Source organism: Oncorhynchus mykiss, chromosome 6 (genome assembly GCF_013265735.2).
Source record: "Oncorhynchus mykiss isolate Arlee chromosome 6, USDA_OmykA_1.1, whole genome shotgun sequence".
Classification (NCBI taxonomy): domain Eukaryota; kingdom Metazoa; phylum Chordata; class Actinopteri; order Salmoniformes; family Salmonidae; genus Oncorhynchus; species Oncorhynchus mykiss.
The window spans coordinates 15,865,044-15,884,154 of NC_048570.1; the positions used below are offsets into that span (position 1 = coordinate 15,865,044).

At 42.5% G+C, this 19,111-nt stretch overlaps 1 protein-coding gene across 9 annotated transcripts in view; it reads left to right on the plus strand.

Annotated features, from left to right (window-relative positions):
• Positions 1–18,747, plus strand: part of LOC110525313 (ras GTPase-activating protein 1) — a 51,291-nt gene extending 32,544 nt beyond the window's left edge. For 6 of the 9 annotated variants that reach the window (XM_036979444.1, XM_036979445.1, XM_036979449.1 and 3 more), the window contains 18 exons: positions 1,858–2,014; positions 2,336–2,423; positions 2,519–2,599; positions 2,975–3,132; positions 3,330–3,406; positions 3,553–3,725; positions 4,442–4,601; positions 4,796–4,938; positions 5,619–5,734; positions 5,944–6,048; positions 6,438–6,521; positions 6,708–6,775; positions 8,323–8,411; positions 8,730–8,807; positions 8,933–9,067; positions 12,063–12,142; positions 14,043–14,082; positions 18,571–18,747. In XM_036979444.1, the coding sequence (XP_036835339.1) occupies positions 1,858–2,014; positions 2,336–2,423; positions 2,519–2,599; positions 2,975–3,132; positions 3,330–3,406; positions 3,553–3,725; positions 4,442–4,601; positions 4,796–4,938; positions 5,619–5,734; positions 5,944–6,048; positions 6,438–6,521; positions 6,708–6,775; positions 8,323–8,411; positions 8,730–8,807; positions 8,933–9,067; positions 12,063–12,142; positions 14,043–14,082; positions 18,571–18,732 (1,994 nt within the window). In that variant the 3' untranslated portion in view covers positions 18,733–18,747. Of the gene's footprint in view, positions 1–1,857; positions 2,015–2,335; positions 2,424–2,518; positions 2,600–2,974; positions 3,133–3,329; positions 3,407–3,552; positions 3,726–4,441; positions 4,602–4,795; positions 4,939–5,618; positions 5,735–5,943; positions 6,049–6,437; positions 6,522–6,707; positions 6,776–8,322; positions 8,412–8,729; positions 8,808–8,932; positions 9,068–12,062; positions 12,998–14,042; positions 14,846–18,570 lie in introns of those variants that run through there. The other 3 variants (XM_036979446.1, XM_036979448.1, XM_021605327.2) reach the window with 3 other exon arrangements.
• The last annotated feature ends 364 nt before the right edge of the window (positions 18,748–19,111 follow it).

Below are 19,111 nucleotides of genomic sequence, written 5' to 3' on the forward strand. Positions count from 1 at the left end.
CTGATAGGCTGATTGACGTCAATTACCTGTGGATGTATTTCAAGGCCTACCTTCAAACTCAGTGCCTCTTTGCTTGACATCATGGGAATATCTAAAGAAATCAGCCAAGACCTCAGAAAAACAATTGTAGACCTCCAAGTCTGGTTCATCCTTGGGCAATTTCCAAACACCTCAAGATGACCACGTTCATCTGTGCGTAGTATTGTTTAAACACCATGGGACCACGTAGCCGTCATACCGCTCAGGAAGGAGAGGCGTTCTGTCTCCCAGAGATGAATGTACTTTGGTGCAAAAAGTGCAAATCAATCCCAGAACAACAGCAAAGGACCTTGTGAAGATGCTGGAGGAAACCGTTACAAAATTATCTATATCCACAGTAAAACGAGTCCTGTATCGACATAACCTGAAAGGCCGCTCAGCAAGGAAGAAGCCACTGCTCCAAAACCGCCATAAAAAAGCCAGACTACGGTTTGCAAATGCACATGGGGACAAAGATCGTACTTTTTGGAGAAATGTCCCCTGGTCTGATGAAACAAAAATAGAACTGTTTGGCCATAATGACCATCGTTATGTTTGGAGGAAAAAGGGGGCAACTTGCAAGCCAAAGAACACCATCCCAACCGTGAAGCACAGGGGTGGCAGCATCATGTTGTGGGGGTGTTTTTAATGCTGGAGGGACCGGTGCACTTCACAAAATAGATGGCGTCATGAGGAAGAAAAATTATGTGGATATTATTGAAGCAACATCTCAAGACATCAGTCAGGGAAGTTGAAGCTTGGTCGCAAATGGGTCTTCCAAATGGACAATGACCCCAAGCATACTTCCAGAGTTGTGGCAAAATGGCTTAAGGACAACAAAGTCAAGGTATCGAAGTAGCCATCACAAAGCCCTGACCTCAATCCTATAGAAAACTTGTGGGCAGAACTGAAAAGGCGTGTGTGAGCAAGGAGGCATACGAACCTGACTGAGTCAGGAGGACTGGGCCAAAATTCACCCTTTCCCATTATTGTGGAAAGCTTGTGGAAGGCTACCTGAAGTGTTTGACCCAAGTTAAACAATGTAAAGGCAATGCTACCAAATACTAATTGAGTGCATGTAAACTTCTGACCCACTGAGAATGTGATGAAAGAAATAAAAGCTGAAATTAATCACTCTACTATTATTCTGACATGTCACATTCTTAAAATGAAGTGGTGATACTAAGACGGGGCATTTTTACTTGGATTAAATGTCAGAAATTGTGAAACTGAGTTTAAATGTGTTTGTCTAAGTTGTATGTAAACTTCCGACTTCAACTGTAAGTAGCCTTGTATGAGCCTTTGCTTGCAAACCGTAACGGGTCATAGGACAGGAGCCTGTTTCTAAAACGTGAGGCAGCTTGATGTACAAGTATACCCCCTGGACAATACGCTAGTCTATCGCAGGGCCTTACCCCCAGTCTATCTCCTTTATGCTGAGTGCCAAGTAGAGACTCATCAGGTCCCATTTTTTTTTTTGGTATGACTCGGCTCACAACCTTCCAATCTCAGGGCAGACACTCTAACCGCAAGGCCACTGAGTTGGTAACAAAGGTACCAATATGTTTTTACTCTTCATTTTTCTACAGAGAATGGAACCTCAAATGTCTGCAAATGTAATCTAGACCGTAGCCTGTTTCCATTACTCTTACTTCTCCCTGAAGTGGTCACTGGTATACCACCCCCCCCCCCCCCCCATATTTAAAAGGACTAGTGTGTTAAATATGGTGTAAACTCCTCCATAAACTTGAGGGAGTGAAGAAGTGCAGGCAGATGAGAGAATTTGGAAATTGACCTGACATCTTCTCCTATCCTCCCTAACCCTCTCACCATCTCCAGGTAAAGGTAAGCGGTGGAAGAACCTCTACTTCATCCTGGAGGGGAATGACGCCCAGCTCATCTACTTTGAGAGTGAGAAGAGAGCCACCAAACCCAAAGGTCTGATTGACCTGAGTGTGTGTTCCGTGTACGGTGTGCACGACAGTCTGTTTGGCAGGTGAGACACGCGTTGATCTGAGTGGACATTGACAAGAACAAATCATTGCAAAAAAGCAATAGCTACTTTACGGAGGGAAAATGTACTTACTACAACTGATATTATGTGGTTGTCTCAGCTAGCTATCTTAAGATGACTGCATTAATTGTAATTCACTCTGGATAAGAGCAAACTGTCAAATGTATTTTTTATTTTGTTGCCGTGTTGTGCTGAGTTTTGTACTTAGTTCTCCGCAGTCTGAATTTGATAAATTCTGAGTTTGATCAATTGGATACATTCGGCACGTACTTGTTCAGTAATACCTGGCTGTCCTGTTTGCAGACCAAACTGTTTCCAAGTTGTGGTCCAGCACTTTAGTGAGGAACAGTACATATTCTACTTCGCTGGCGAGACTCCTGAACAGGCACAGGTTTGTACCGATCCCTCTTTGTTGGTCTGTCTGTCTGGATGTTCTGTCCCAATCACACCTTTCTTTAGTATTACAGTGTTCTTTCCTCTCTGTAGGACTGGATGAAATGTCTGCACACGTTCTGCAGTAACCTTAGGAAACCCACCCAGCCCACTCCCAACAAGAGGCTCCGACAGGTACAAACACTGGCAATTCCAGTCAAATGCTGTTTGCATTGTGCATTTCAGAAAATGCATTTGCCACGTATGCATAGTAAATCCAATTCATAACACATTTGTTTGATATGGCAATACAGTATTGAATCTTGAAATGCAAGTTGGGCCTCAACTTCCCAAAGAACAAACCCTATGCATCAATCTTCTTTTTTTTTTTTTTTAAGATTGTTTACCAATATGTTCATTTGATATTATGCCATTATCCAAAGTGGCTTGTATGTGACTCAATGTGAGATTCAAACCCGCTACTGTGGTGTTCCATGCATCTTACTCCAGCCAGCTGAGGCATCAGAAACCCTGACTGTCTGTCGTCCTGGTGTGTGTGTGTCCCATCAGGTGAGCAGCCTGGTCCTGTATGTGGAGGAGGCCCACAAGCTGCCTGTGAAGCACTTCACCAACCCCTACTGCAACATCTACCTGAACAATGTGCAGGTGGCCAAGACCCACCCCCGAGAGGGCCAGAACCCCGTCTTCACAGAAGAGTTCATCTTTGAGTCAGTCCCAATTACAACTCCATTCAATGGCAATTTAGTGTGAAATGGACATTTTGTATTTGGCTTCCATATACTTTAACTTATACCATAACTTCTCACTGCACTTAGTAATATGTCCATAATATTGCATTGATACAATGATTAGCTATCATGTTTGGGTTCCTTACATTGACCGACATTTTTTGTATTCCCCTCAGTGACTTGTCGAGTGAAATCAACAGGTTTGAAATCAGCCTGAGCAATAAGACAAAGAAGAGCAAAGAAAGTGACATCTGTGAGTCACCGTTCTACTTGGACTAGCCATCTCAAACCCTCTCCTTTTATAATCCCATTCCATATCGATATGAGAAATGACTTGCGGCAGTGTGTTAGTGCCCCTGAGTTCCACTCAATCTCCATCTCTCTCGCCCTCTGCCTCAGTGTTCATGCGTTGCCAGCTGAGCCGCCTACAGAAGGGCCAGATGATAGACGAGTGGTTCCCTCTGAGCTCCCACGTGCCTCTGAAGGGCATCGAGCCGGGCTCTCTGAGGGTCCGAGCCCGCTACTCCATGGAGAAAATCATGCCTGAGGAGGAGTACAGTGAGTTCAAAGAGGTCAGACATACCCTACTAATGAAGATAATTCATGATTTCATCAATGTAGGATTAAGTCAAATCAAAGTTTATTGGTCGTGTACACAGTTTTGCAGATGTTATCGCAGGTGCAGCAAAAGGCTTGTTTCCAGCTCCAACAAAGGTATAATGACCAGCACACACTCAGTTAGACATCCAAAACAAGGATTTGCAGTTACCTGGTTACACAACCCTGCACCTTAGAGGCTGCTGCGTTATCTACATAGACTTGGAATCACTGGCCACTTTAATAATGGAACACTAGTCCCTATAATAATGTTTATATACTGCTTTACTCATATCATATGTACTGTATTATATTCTACTTTGTTAGTCAATGCCACTCTGATATTGCTCAAGCTAATAGTTATATATTTCTTAATTCCATTCTTTTACTTAGATTTGTGTGTTTTTTGAATTCTTAGGTACTACTGCACTGTTGGAGCTAGAAACACCAGCATTTCACTACACCTGAAATAACATCTGCTAAATATGTGTATGTGACCAATACAATTTGATTTAATACACATACTCAGTGAGACATCCAAAACAAGGATCAGCAGTTGGTTACATAGTGTATTGTGATGTGCAGAGTACGTGTCCTGGAAAAAGATAAGTGGAAAATGATCGTCCACTTGTTTTTACATCGTGTCACTGACCCTAGTCTGTCCTTCGGTCTGTCTGTCCGTGTCCCTCAGCTGATCCTGCTAAAGGAGTTCCATGTGATCTATGCTCTGGCCCATGTGTGTGGGCAGGACCGCACCCTGCTGGCCAGCATCCTGCTGCGCATCTTCAGACACGAGAAGACAGAGGCCCCTTTACTCAGGACACTCAACGACCGAGAGATCAACATGGAGGGTATTGAGATGAATATTTACAGATATACTATTGTTCTAGCGACATCATTCTATTTTTAGTGACATAGCATTTCCCTTTGGCTGGGTCTTTATCATCCTGAAGTATCTCCATTTGTAGATGCTTGGAGGCAGATTGTGTTATTATGATTTCAACATGAAAGCTATGACAAGTCCCCTCTCTCTGACGTTTCCCAGACGAGGCGACAACCCTGTTCCGAGCGACCACTCTGGCCAGCACGCTGATGGAGCAGTACATGAAGGCCACGGCCACACCCTTCGTCCACCACGCCCTCAAAGATACAATCCTCAAGATCATGGAGAGCAAGCAGTCCTGCGAGGTAAACATACACTTTCTATTTATGCAGAAAGGCTTTTCATACTTAGAGGTAGCCTTGTTTTTGTTTAGCCCAAGCTCTATATACTGTATCTGTTTTGGCTTGTAAAATAGTTTGGGCAACATCTGTAAAGTTATGTTAGTCACAACTCTTTCAGCTGAGAAGTGTGTGGGCGCCAACCCAGCTATTTATTCATGTTATCTCCTGAGTGGAATGGAGCACTCAGCATTGGTAACATCATATTAGTACTTTGGCTACCCAGAAGACAAAACAGTAACTCATGACACAGACTCAACTTTGGTTCCTGCTTGGCATTCCCCAGTTTCTGTTGTGATCCCGCAGGACTCTGAATCTCTCTTCTTCTGGGACAGAGGGCATTACACACTGTGACATTTAACATTGATCTTGTACAGTTGCTTTCAACATCAAATCCTACTCTAGTGAAAGAAAGAGGTCTCATGTAACACCTTCCTAATATTGAGTTGCACTGCCTTTTGCATCAGAACAGCCTCAAACCTTTCCTTCCCTTCATCTACACTGATTTTGAAGTGGATTTAACAAGTGACGTCAGTAAGGGATCATAGCTTTCACCTGGTCAGTCTGTCATAGAAAGAGCAGGTGTTCATAATGTTTTGTACACTCAGTGTATGTCTATGATGAAACATCTTTCTCCCTCCCTCTAGCTGAACCCCTCCAAACTGGAGAAGAACGAGGATGTGCATCTGAACCTGTCCCACCTCCTCCTAATCCTGTCTGAGCTGGTGGAGAAGATCTTCATGGCTGCTGAGATCCTGCCCCCGTAAGCACACACACCACGTCCATGGTGCATATACCAACAAACTAACACGGGAACCATCCACATGTGATATTAGGGTTGGGTGATATACAAACTTTAGTCATATCGTCGATCGTGACTCGTTTATTTGGACTAGCAAAAAGACTAATCAATCCCAGTTGATCATTTGACTAGAATTAAAACATTTCACTGTACTGTTCTGCTTTGTCAAGTGTAAATAGGCTTTCATCTGTCATCGACGATGACGTCCCCATCGATGATGGCTGTCAATCATTGTCGACACCCGATGACATCGTTCATCGGCCCAACCCTAATAAGTAAGGAAGTGTATATTCGACCAGCAGAACACAAACTTAAGTTTAGGCATAGGGGTCGAAATCACTTACGTTAGGTTTTGGAATGAGGGTCAGAATAAGGTTGGGTATAGTTTGAGGTTAGGGAAAAGTAACATTGGGTTAGAGTACCACCACCCACCGCCATTCATTTTCTGCCAGTAAAATATACACTGCCAGTAAGAAACCATTTCCATAGTTTGAACCTTATATCATGATGTTCTTCTGTTGTACAATCAATTTATTATGTCATCGGACAAACCAACAAATTAACTGAAAACATGAAAGTAGATCCATAGGGTAGTTTGACATGTATACAGTATATTTAAGTCATATTCCAGTATTCACATTTTCTCTCTCATTGACCCTTTCAGAACTCTACGATATATCTATGGGTGTCTACAGAAGTCAGTGCAGCAGAAATGGCCCAACACCACTATGAGAACCCGGGTGGTCAGGTAACTAACTATAGACACCATAAATCTACTTTGCGATCTGCAATCCTCATGTATAGGCATCGCATAGAATTGGAATGGTGAAGCCCTTGGTCAAGGGGGAGCTCTATTGGGAACATTTAACAAAGTTCTACATGTGATGAATACAATTTGGATTTGAAGTACTGATTTCTTGTTTGGCTATTCCAGTGGCTTTGTGTTCCTGAGACTGATCTGTCCTGCCATCCTCAACCCAAGAATGTTCAACATCATCACTGGTGAGCTTAACCTGTTATGGCTGCAATCCCGATTCCCGGGATCGATATGACAACTACCAGTGAAAATAGAGGGCTCAAAATTCAAACCACAAAAAACTCATAATTAAAATTCCTAAAACATACATACATGTGTCTTATATCATTTTAAAGCTATTCTCGTTGTTAAACCCACAAGGGTCCGATTTCAAATAGGCTTTTCAGCGAAAGCACTACAAACGATTACCGTATGTTAAGTCTCCACCAAACCACAATAAGCACAGCCATTTTCCAGCAAAATATAGCATTCACAAAAAACAGAAATAAAGATAAAATTAATCACTAACCTTGAATTATCTTCATCAGATGACACTCATAGGACTTCATGTTACACAATACATGCATGTTTTGTTTGAAAAAGTTCATATTTATATAAAAAAATCTTTGAGTTTACATTGGCGTGTTAGATTCACTAGTTCCAAAAACATCAAGTGATTTTGCACAGCCACATCATTCAACAGAAATATTCATCATAAATGTAGATGATAATACAAGTTATACACATGGAATTATAGATATACCTCTCCTTAATGCAACCGCTGTGTCAGATTTCAAAAAAACTTTGCGGAAAAAGAAACGCATACAATAATCTGAGACGCGCTCAAATAAAAACACCACAGCCGCAAAGATGGCGTCAACATAAACAAGAAATTACATGATAAATATTCCCTTACCTTTGATCTACATCAGAAAGCACTCCAGGAATCCCAGGTCCACAATAAATATTTGTTTTGTTCGAAAATGTCCATTATTTATGTCCAAATACCTTTTGTTAGAGCGTTTGGTATACATATCCAAACGCTAATTCTGGTCAGCGTTATATCGGACAAAAACTTCAAAAAGTGATATTACCGGTCGAAGAAACATTTCAAACTAAGTACAGAATCAATCATTAGGATGTTTTTAACATATAGCTTCAATAAAGTTCCAACCGGAGTATTCCTTCTTGTCTTCGTGAGCAATGGAACGCAGGTGACTACCATGAGGAAAAAGCATGATCACAAATTGGCTGCTTGATGGACATCTGACATCTGATATATTCTGCTCTCATTCACTCCCACAACAACATAGAAGCCTCATTATAATTTCTATTGATGGTTGACATCTAGTGGAACCCCTACATCATTCATATCTCAAGGGGATTTCATTGGGGACTCTGTACATACAAGCTCAGATTTCTGACTTCCTGTTGATTTCAACTCAGGATTTTGCCTGCCAGTATGAGTTCTGTTATACTCACAGACATCATTTAAACAGTTTTAGAAACGTCAGTGTTTTCTATCCAATACTAATAATAATAATAATATGCAAATATGAGCTACTATGCCTGAGGAGCAGGCTGTTTGATATGGGCACCTTTCATCCAAGCTACTCAATACTGCCCCTGCAGCCATAAAAAGTTAACCCTTCGATGTATTTCAGAAATTGATTATTGCTTAGCTTGGAATGAACAGTATGATGTCCATACATTACTTAATATCCGTGTGTGTTCAATTGTTTTTTTTGTGTAGACCCTCCCTCTGCAACAGCGGGACGTACCCTCACTCTGGTTGCCAAGTCTGTCCAGAACCTGGCTAACCTGGTGGAGTTTGGTGCTAAGGTAAGACCTCCTTAAAGCTCCTACGCTTTTCAGTGTGGGGACGTTTCTATCCCTGTGTCATCTAAGCACAGGCAAGCCAAAGTGTAATCCTTCACAGCTTTGTGTTGTACCTGGTTCAGGGAACAGTAGTTATAATATTGGGAGAGTTTATTTTGCATGGCATGGGGGCTGGAGTTTGTACATTTCAGACCATTCCATTGGGCTCAAGTGAAATCTCCACCTACCCAGGACATGGGGCCATGCAAAACAGACTCGCCCATTCATAACTCTACCATCTGTATGTCAGAAAGTAATGGAGTGTTCCTCTTTTCAATCCAGGAGCCCTACATGGAGGGAGTGAACCCCTTCATCAAAAACAACAAACATAGGATGATCATGTTTTTGGATGAGTTGGGTGTAGGTTACCTGTTTTCATTTCCTTTAGACATCATTGGAACTCTTAGGTACTTGTAGACGTCATAGCAATTCTCTCCCAATGTCTAGGGACGACATTAATGTGTGTGCATTTGTGTCCTTTCTAGAATGTCCCTGACCTCCCTGAAGCTACAGAGCACTTTAGGACAGACCTGTCCCGTGACCTTGCTGCCCTGCATGAGATCTGTGTCTCACACTCAGACGACCTCCGCACCTTGAGCAACGAGAGGGGAGCACAGCAGGTGTGTAAAGTTTTAATGTCACATGCACTAGAACAGTGAAATGCCTTTCTTGCAAGCTGAAAACCCAACAATGCAATAATCATTATCAAAGTAGCACTAAAAATAGCAGGGTAGAATAAAAACACACGAGAAATAGAAATAAGAACACGAGAAAGGAAGAAGCTATATACAGGGTCAGTTCCAATACCATATTTACAATGTGCAGGGATATTGGAGTGATAGAGGTAGATATGTACACTATATATACAAAAGTATGTGGACACCCCTTCAAATGAGTGGATTTGGCTATTTCAACCACACCTGTTGCTGACAGGTGTATAGAATCGAGCACACAGCCTTGCAATCTCCATAGACATTGGCGGTAGAATGGCCTTACTTTCAAGCTCAGTGACTTTCAATGTGGCACCGCCATAGAATGCCGCCTTTCCAACAAGTCAGTTAGCCAACTGTAAGTGCTGCTGTTGTCAAGTGGAGACGTTTAGGAGCAACAACTTTTCAGCTGCGAAGTGGTAGGCCACACATTCTTACAGAACGGGACTACCGAGTGCATAGCGCATAAGAATTGTCTGTTCTCGGGTGCAACACTCACTACCAAGTTCCAAACTGCCTTTGGAAGCAATGTCAGCAGAAGAACTGTTCGTCGGGAGCTTCGTGAAATGGGTTTCCATGGCCAAGCAGCTGCACACAAGCCTAAGATCACCATGCGCAATACCAAGCTGGAGTGGGGTAAAGTTTGCTGCCATTGGACTCTGGAGCAGTGGAAATGAGTTCTCCGGCATGATGAATCACACTTCACCATCTGGCAGTCCAACAGACTAATCTGGATTTGGCAAATGCCAGGAGCACGCTGCCTGCCTGGTATGTGTAGTGCCAACTGTAAAGTTTGGTGGAGGTGGTCTGGGGCTGCTTTTCATGGTTTGGGCTAGGCCCCTTAGTTCCAGTGAAAGGAAATCTTAACGCAACAGCATACAATGACATTCTAGACGATTATATGCATCTAACAGATGTGTGGAAGAACTTGACTGGCCTGCACAGAGCCCTGACCTCAATCCCATAGAACACCTTTGGGATGAATTGGAACGCCGACTGAGATGAGCCTAATCGCCCAACATCACTGCCCAACCTCACTAATGCTCTTGTGGCTGAATGGAATCAAGTCACAACATCTAGTGGAAAGCCTTCCCAGAAGAGTGCAGGCTATAATAACAGCAAAGTGGGGGCCAACTCCATATTAATGCCCATGATTTTGGAATAGATGTTCGACAGGTGTCCACATACTTTTACTCGTGTAGTGTATTTAACCAGTGATTGAAAGGCTAGAACGGCTATGTTAAAGGGTAAATCTGTTTCACCCATTTTGGGATTTCTCAATTAAATAGATTCTTGAATTTTTTTTTTTATTCTTTTTTTTCCTCTACCTTTTATTAACCAGGTAGGCCAGTTGAGAACAAGTTCTCATTTATAACTGCAACCTGGCCAAGATGAAGCAAAGCAGTGTGACACCAACAACACAGAGTTACACATGGAATAAACAAACGTACAGTCAAAAACAAAATAAAGTCTGTACAGTGTGTGCAAATGGCGTAAGGGGGTAAGGCAATAAATAGGCCATAGTAATTACAATTTAGCAAATTAACACTGGAATGATAGATGTGCAGATGATGATGTGCAAGTAGAAATACTGGTGTGCAAAAAAGTTAATAAAACTATGGGGATGAGGTATGTAGTTGGATGGGCTATATACAGATGGGCTGTGTACAGCTGCAGTGATCGGTAAGCTGCACAGATAGCTGATGCTTAAAGTTAGTGAGGGAGATACAGTGGGGAGAATAAGTGTTTGATACACTCCCGATTTTGCAGGTTTTCCTACTTACAAAGCATGTAGAGGTCTGTAATTTATCATAGGTACACTTCAACTGTGAGAGATGGAATCTAAAACAAAAATCCAGAAAATCACATTGTATGATTTTTAAGTAATTCATTTGCATTTTATTGCATGACATAAGTATTTGATCACCTACCAACCAGTAAGAATTCCGGCTCTCACAGACCTGTTCGTTTTTCTTTAAGAAGCCCTCCTGTTCTCCACTCATTAACTGTATTAACTGCACCTGTTTGAACTTGTCTGGCGAGGGCCAGCCGACGAGAGCATACAGGTCATAGTGGTGGGTAGTATATGTGGCTTTGGTGACAAAACGGATGGCACTGTAATAGGCTGCATCCAGTTTGCTGAGTAGAGTGGAGGCTATTTTGTAAATGAAATTGCCGATGTCGAGGATCGGTAGGATAGTCAGTTTTATGAGGGTATGTTTGGCAACGTGAGTGAAGGAGGCTTTGTTGTGAAATAGGAAGCCGATTCTAGATTTAATTTTGGATTGGAGATGCTTAATGAGTCCGTAAGGGGAGTTTACAGTCTAGCCAGACACCTAGGTATTTGTAGTTGTCCACATATTCTAAGTCAGAACCGTCCAGAGTAGTGATGCTAGTCGGGTGCAGGCAGCGATCGGTTGAAGAGCATGTGGTGTTGTATGGCATTGAAGCTCGTTTGGAGATTTGTTAAGTGTCCAAAGAAGGGCCAGATGTATACAGAATGGTGTATCAAAGAATCACCCTCGGCAAGAGCGGAATCGTAACTTACACATTCCTCATGAACTTAGTTCAACTGTCATACCCCATCAGAACCCAAAACATTTAAGCTTATTTCACTCCAATGTGTGTAAACAAGGCAAATGTAAACAAACACTATATAGCCTCAAATCAACACTATAGTTTTAACCATGTTATCACGGATGGTCATTCCTTGCATCCTTGTCTGAATTTTAGTGGTTACATTTCTCTAGGCTATCCCTCTGCTTTTTAGCAAAACGGGCTGGGTTTACACTTTATTGGTACAACTGCTGATTTCCCCTTTTGATATGACAGTAGTAACAGAAACATGCCATGTCGTCGTGATTGTAAACCATGGCTCTGTCTCGCTTGTTTACTCTCTTTGTAGCACGTGCTGAAAAAGCTGCTGGCCATCACTGAGCTCCTTCAGCAGAAACAAGATCACTATGCCATGTCCAACAGCAACAGGTAGTACAGCACTCCTCCTCTCTCTCTTGCTCTCTCCCTTTGTCTCCCTGCACAGAGACACACAGGGGACCTGACCCAGCATGCTCCAATCATTACCATGGCACCCCTCCATCTCCCATCTTCTCCTACAACAGTCCCACCCACCACATTGCCCATGCCAGGAGAGCTATGCAATGAAAGCAGCAGAAAACCGAACCAACGCAGTACCTAAACAAAAAAAACTCAACTTGCACCAGACTGCTGTATGCGCAGGAAATGTTTTTTTTCTTCTTCTGAAAACAGTGTTCATGATTCTGTGACTTGGGTACATGTATGCGTATCATTCCCATTCATCAAGAGGGTCAAAGATTTGATTTCAAAGTAAAGCTTCACATGCCCAAGACATGTTTTTCCACACAGCACAGGTTGCCAAAGTATATCTATCTCCCTGCTCAATATGAGGAAAGTCAACTGACATGAAGAAGCTACAGTCAACCCTGTAATGCTTTTTACTGTAATGGTTGTGACAATGTCCACAAAGTGCTGAAACTAGCGTTTCTATTTGTCTCCAGTATTTTGGGGTTCTTTCTCTGTATTTTTGTCTGGAGATTCTTGCAGAAAGTATGTTTATTTTATCTATTAAAAAAAAAATCTTGCTGGAATCATGAGTATATATAGTTGAAACTTTTGTTTGTTTTTTTTCCCTTCCAATTGTATCACATTTTGATTGTTTGGTTCACTCTTCCTTAACTTCTCAATGCCAGACAAGATGCAGAATAAATACAAATAAAGTTAATGTTTACAGCAGTAAATCTTTGAATAGTACAGATTGTATCAGACATGCATGCACTTATTAAAGTTGTTTTGTAAAGTAGATAATGGAGTCGTTCTTCCCCAGGTAATTAGTGATTGTTAAAGTGCCTTCAAGGCTGTCTGCTCTGTGTTATGGCCTAGAAACCCAGGTTTGAGATTTAAGAGCAGCCTTGTATCATAACTTTTCAAAAATGGGTATTGAAGTATGGCAAATGAATGTTGGCAAGTTCACTGTGCTCCGAGCCTAGTGATGTTATGCCCATGGAATATACACATTTTACTACATAAGTAATTAAAAACACATTTGCATTTCAAAGTTGACACCCAATAAAACATGTATCTTACAGAAGACGAGACCTTTTTGAAAAAGCATCATTGTATGGCCTCAAAGATAATACAATATCTAAATCTTCTCTCGTTGTTGAATCTTGCACACATTGGGTAGACCTGTGAGACTATTGGCCAGTATTGCTGACAGTCCTTCAATGACAACAGGGGGTTGGGTGAAAAACAAAAATTAAAACATTGTTTGCGTCATTCATAGGTCATCCAGATCTTCATCAGTCCGCTCCTATTAAACAGAGCTATTTAATGACCTGTAAATCATGAGGCACTGGTAGCAAAAATGTGAAGTGGTTTTGACTCACCTCTTCTGTCATCTGGGGCTCTTTCACTACATGATCATCCTCGTATCCTTTCTTTTCCTGTAAAAAAGATTGAAAATATATATTTGTACTTTTTCTGATGTTAGTGCACAATCGGGTGGTATATGTAGTATTGTTGACCTGTGTAAGCTGTAGGCTTTAACTGACTGGACTGAAGCAATGTCAATCATGGAGTTCAGTCTGCTGGAGTATGTTTTTAAGAACCTCTGTTTTCCTTGTTTGCACCTCATGATCATCCCTTCAAGTCATGCACATTCCCCCCCCCCCCCCCTTGTTGTCTAGTGTACATCTGTCATGACAGCTCCATGGTAAACACCGTGTGACGTGACCGTCCAGAGTTCATAGCAGGATGGATGTGGAAAGGGTTATGGTGGCATGGTCAATAAATGGCATTAAGATGTAACTGATGTACTGTCCTCAACAGTGTGCACTTTGTCTTGCAGGACTGAGTGCACCATCATGGCATTGGCTGCCATCATCCAGGTAATGTGATTTTTACCAATGGGACGAGGTCAGTCAGTCAGCCATGTACTGGCATGGAACGCTGGACCGAAAAGCTAGGTGGTTTTGTATTGAGCATGTAGCTTTCTGGACATTATGATCCATTATGGCCGACTGAGTCCTGCAATGGGAACGCGACTGACTGGATCTGGGAATCTCTTGCCAGTCCCAAAGCCCTTGAACAGACCCAGGTGAAATAATGAGTAACTCCTTACCCAATGCTAACCTGAACTATATTCAAGCTTGAGGGCCAAATCAGACAAGAGGACACTTTGAAGACTTTGCCTACATGGCAGAGTTATATAGCTTACAGAGAACTATAAACTGGACTATCTCCTGTATGTTGACTGGCTTGGCCTTTGTCCTGACTTGAACCCTTGAGGTCCCTACACATTTAGCCGCCTTGTCAACAGTGGAACCTTCCTGAAGGACCTTGGGTCAGGGGCTAGCCAAAGCACCGTAGCGATAACAACGACCTTCAGGGAAATCTAATGTAGCACCGATCCAAGAAAGCCTTAACTCCCTTTCTACACACCACTACTTCACTTGATTTTACAACCCAACCTCTTCCTATCTCCACAATGGCCGCTTACAGTCCACACTGGCATATATGCGCGAGCGCACACACAGTACCAGTCAAAAGTTTGGACACCTACTCATTCAAGGGTTTTCTTTGTTTTTACTATTTTCTACATTGTTGAATAGTGAAGACGCCTAAACTATGAACTAACACATGGAATCTTGTAGTAACCAAAAAAGTGTTAAACAAATATTTTCAAAGTAGTCACCCTTTGCCTTTATGACTGCTTTGCACACCTTTGGCATTCTCTCAACCAACTACAACTGGAATGCTTTTCCAACAACCTTGAAGGAGTTCCCACATATGCTGAGCACTTGTTGGCTGCTTTTCCTTCACTCTGCGGTCCAAACCATCTCAATTGGAGGCAAGGTCAGCTGATGCAGCACTCCATCACTCTCCTTGGTCAAATAGCCCTTACACAGCCTGGAGATGTGTTGGGTCATTGTTCTGTTGAAAAACAAATTATAGTCCCACTAAGTGCAAACCAGATGTGATGGCGTATCGCTGCGGAATGCTGTGGTAGCCATGCTGGTTAATTGTGCCTTGAATTCTAAATAAATCACTGACAGCGTCACCAGCAATGCACTCCCACACCACTTCCTCGATGCTTCACGGTGGAAACCACACATGCGGAGATCATCCGTTCACCTACTCTGTGTCTCACAAAGACAGCGGTTGGAACCAAAAATCTCAAATTTGGACACATCCAACCAAAGGACAGATTTCCCCCATCTAATGTCCATTGCTCATGTTTCTTGACCCAAGCAAGTCTCTTCTTATTGGTGTCCTTTAGTAGTGGTTTCTTTTTAGCAATTCGACCATGAATGCCTGATTCACTCAGTCGTCTCCTGCACAGTTCATTTTGAGGTGTGTTTCTGTTACTTGAAATAGTGAAGCATTTATTTGGGCTGCAATCTGAGGTGCAGTTAACTCTAATGAACGTATCCTCTGTAGTCGAGGTAAGTCTGGGTTTTCCTTTCCTGTGGCGATCCTCATGAGAGCCAATTTCATTATAGAGCTTGATGGTTTTTGCGACTGTAGTTGAAACTTTCAAAGTTCTTGACATTTTCCGGATTGACTGACCTTCATGTGTCAAAGTAATGAAGGACTGTCGTTTCTCTTTGCTTATTTGAGATGTTCTTGCCATAATTTGGATTTAGCCCTATTTAGTAAAAGACCATCTTCTGTATACCATCTCTACCTTGTCACAACACAACTGATTGGCTCAAACGCATTAAGAAGGAAAGAAATTCCTTAAATTAACTTTTTACAAAGCACACCTGTTAATTGAAATGCATGCCAGGTGACTAACTCATGAAGCTGGTTGAGAGAATGCCAAGAGTGTGCAAAGCTATCAAGGAAAGGGGTGGCTACTTGGAAGAATAACATATTTTGATTTGTTGAACACTTTTTTTTTTGCTTACTACATGATTCCATTTGTGTTATTTCATGGTTTTAATGTCTTCACTATTATTCTACATTGTAGAAAACAGTAAAAATAAAGAAAAATCCTGGAATGAGTAGGTGTCCAAACTTTTGACTGGTACTGTATGTGTGAATATACACTGCTCAAAAAAATAAAGGGAACACTAAAATAACATCCTAGATCTGAATGAATGAAATATTCTTATTAAATACTTTTTTCTTTACATAGTTGAATGTGCTGACAACAAAATCACAAATTATCAATGGAAATCAAATTTATCAACCAATGGAGGTCTGGATTTGGAGTCACACTCAAAATTAAAGTGGAAAACCACACTACAGGCTGATCCAACTTTGATGTAATGTCCTTAAAACAAGTCAAAATGAGGCTCAGTAGTGTGTGTGGCCTCCACGTGCCTGTATGACCTCCCTACAACGCCTGGGCATGCTCCTGATGAGGTGGCGGATGGTCTCCTGAGGGATCTCCTCCCAGACCTGGACTAAAGCATCCGCCAACTCCTGGACAGTCTGTGGTGCAACGTGGCGTTGGTAGATGGAGCGAGACATGATGTGCTCAATTGGATTCAGGTCTGGGGAACGGGCGGGCCAGTCCATAGCAACAATGCCTTCCTCTTGCAGGAACTGCTGACACCCTCCAGCCACATGAGGTCTAGCATTGTCTTGCATTAGGAGGAACCCAGGGCCAACCGCACCAGCATATGGTCTCACAAGGGGTCTGAGGATCTCATCTCGGTACCTAATGGCAGTCAGGCTACCTCTGGCGAGCACATGGAGGGCTGTGCGGCCCCCCAAAGAAATGCCACCCCACACCATGACTGACCCACCGCCAAACCGGTCATGCTGGAGGATGTTGCAGGCAGCAGAACGTTCTCCACGGCGTCTCCAGACTCTGTCACGTCTGTCACATGTGCTCAGTGTGAACCTGCTTTCATCTGTGAAGAGCACAGGGCGCCAGTGGCGAATTTGCCAATCTTGGTGTTCTCTGGCAAATGCCAAACGTCCTGCACGGTGTTGGGCTGTAACCTGTGGACGTCGGGCCCTCATACCACCCTCATGGAGTCTGTTTCTGACCGTTTGAGCAGACACATGCACATTTATGGCCTGCTGGAGATCATTTTGCAGGGCTCTGGCAGTGCTCCTCCTTGCACAAAGGCGGAGGTAGCGGTCCTGCTGCTGGGTTGTTGCCCTCCTATGGCCTCCTCCACGTCTCCTGATGTACTGGCCTGTCTCCTGGTAGCGCCTCCATGCCCTGGACACTACGCTGACAGACACAGCAAACCTTCTTGCCACAGCTCGCATTGATGTGTCATCCTGGATGAGCTGCACTACCTGAGCCACTTGTGTGGGTTGTATACTCTGTCTCATGCTACCACTAGAGTGAAAGCACTGCCAGCATTCAAAAGTGACCAAAACATCAGCCAGGAAGCATAGGAACTGAGAAGTGGTTTGTGGTCACCACCTGCAGAACCACTCCTTTATTGGGGGTGTCTTGCTAATTGCCTATCATTTCCACCTGTTGTCTATTCCATTTGCACAACAGCATGTGAAATTTATTGTCAATCAGTGTTGCTTCCTAAGTGGGCAGTTTGATTTCACAGAAGTGTGATTGACTTGGAGTTACATTGTGTTGTTTAAGTGTTCCCTTTATTTTTTTGAGCAGTGTATATGTACATATACACATCACTGAAGCTACTAGCTATATATTTTATAAGCTGCTTTACCTGTTGATAGGATACACTTAGGCTTATATGACAAAACCAGTGTTTGTGTATGACTGCTAAATGGAGTTGTACTATAGGTTCATATTTGTATCATAGCTTAACAGTTTGTAGGACCTATTTGTAACCTGTGAATGTGTAGCCCTATGGAAACGAACCTGATGTCTGTTTCTGAGAAAATAAAGGAACAGAAGCTTTCATATAATTGCAATTTCAATGTAACCCTCACTAACCCACCTTCCTTGGCGATACACTAACCAAGATCATACAGAGAACTTCTGTGCAGGCCAAGCCCAGATTCACCACCCTGTCATTTGGATGAGAACTGGTTGATTTTTTTCAACCATCGTCTGCTTTTCCAAACAGCTCAAAGTCAGAGACTTGGAGCCGATAACCTGTAGTTTCTCAGTTTAGATGCACTGAAGATTACACAGACCTGACTCAAGTGTTCATTGACTAGACTATCGATATGGGTGACACAACTCCTCTCTTCAAAATGTACAAATGTAACTGTTCTGCTTCCTCTTCATGTCATATAGTGGATGTGTTCATTTTAGATTTTTCTACCTGATAGACAGAACTGTGAATCTTTTGCATCTTAAATACACTTGTTTGACCTGGCTAAATAAAACTGTTAGTATGTTTGGCAAAAGGTATTGCTTCATTTGTGCAAGACTATTTACTCTGAAGTGGTCTTTAACAGAATATCTTCTCCTTACCTGACAGCCATTCCTATCACACAAAATGAACATGTTACTCAAGTCAGCTGATCATTTCTACCTCCCCAGTTGTGTGGTAGTGCACCCATGTAAGTATACACTCTTTTTGCGCAATGCAACAATTGCATGTGTTTGTAACCGACATTCATTCATTAACTCAATACACTGAGTATAGCAAACATGAGGAACACCTTCCTAATATTGAGTTGCACCCCCTTTTGCCCTCAAAACAGCCTCAATCATCAGGTCATGGACTCTACAAGGTGTCGAAAGCGGTCCATAGGGATGCTGGCCCATGTTGGCTACAATGCTTCCCACAGTTGGCTGGATGTCCTTTGGTTGGTTGGTGGACCATTCTTGATACACACAAGAAACTGTTGAGTGTGGAAAAACCCAGCAGCGTTGTAGTTCTTGACACAAACCGATATGACTGGCACCTACTACTATACCTCCGTTCAAAGGCACTTAAATCTTTTGTCTTGCCAATTCACCCTCCGAATGGCACACATACGCAATCCATGTCTCAAGTCTAACATCTTTATGTTAAA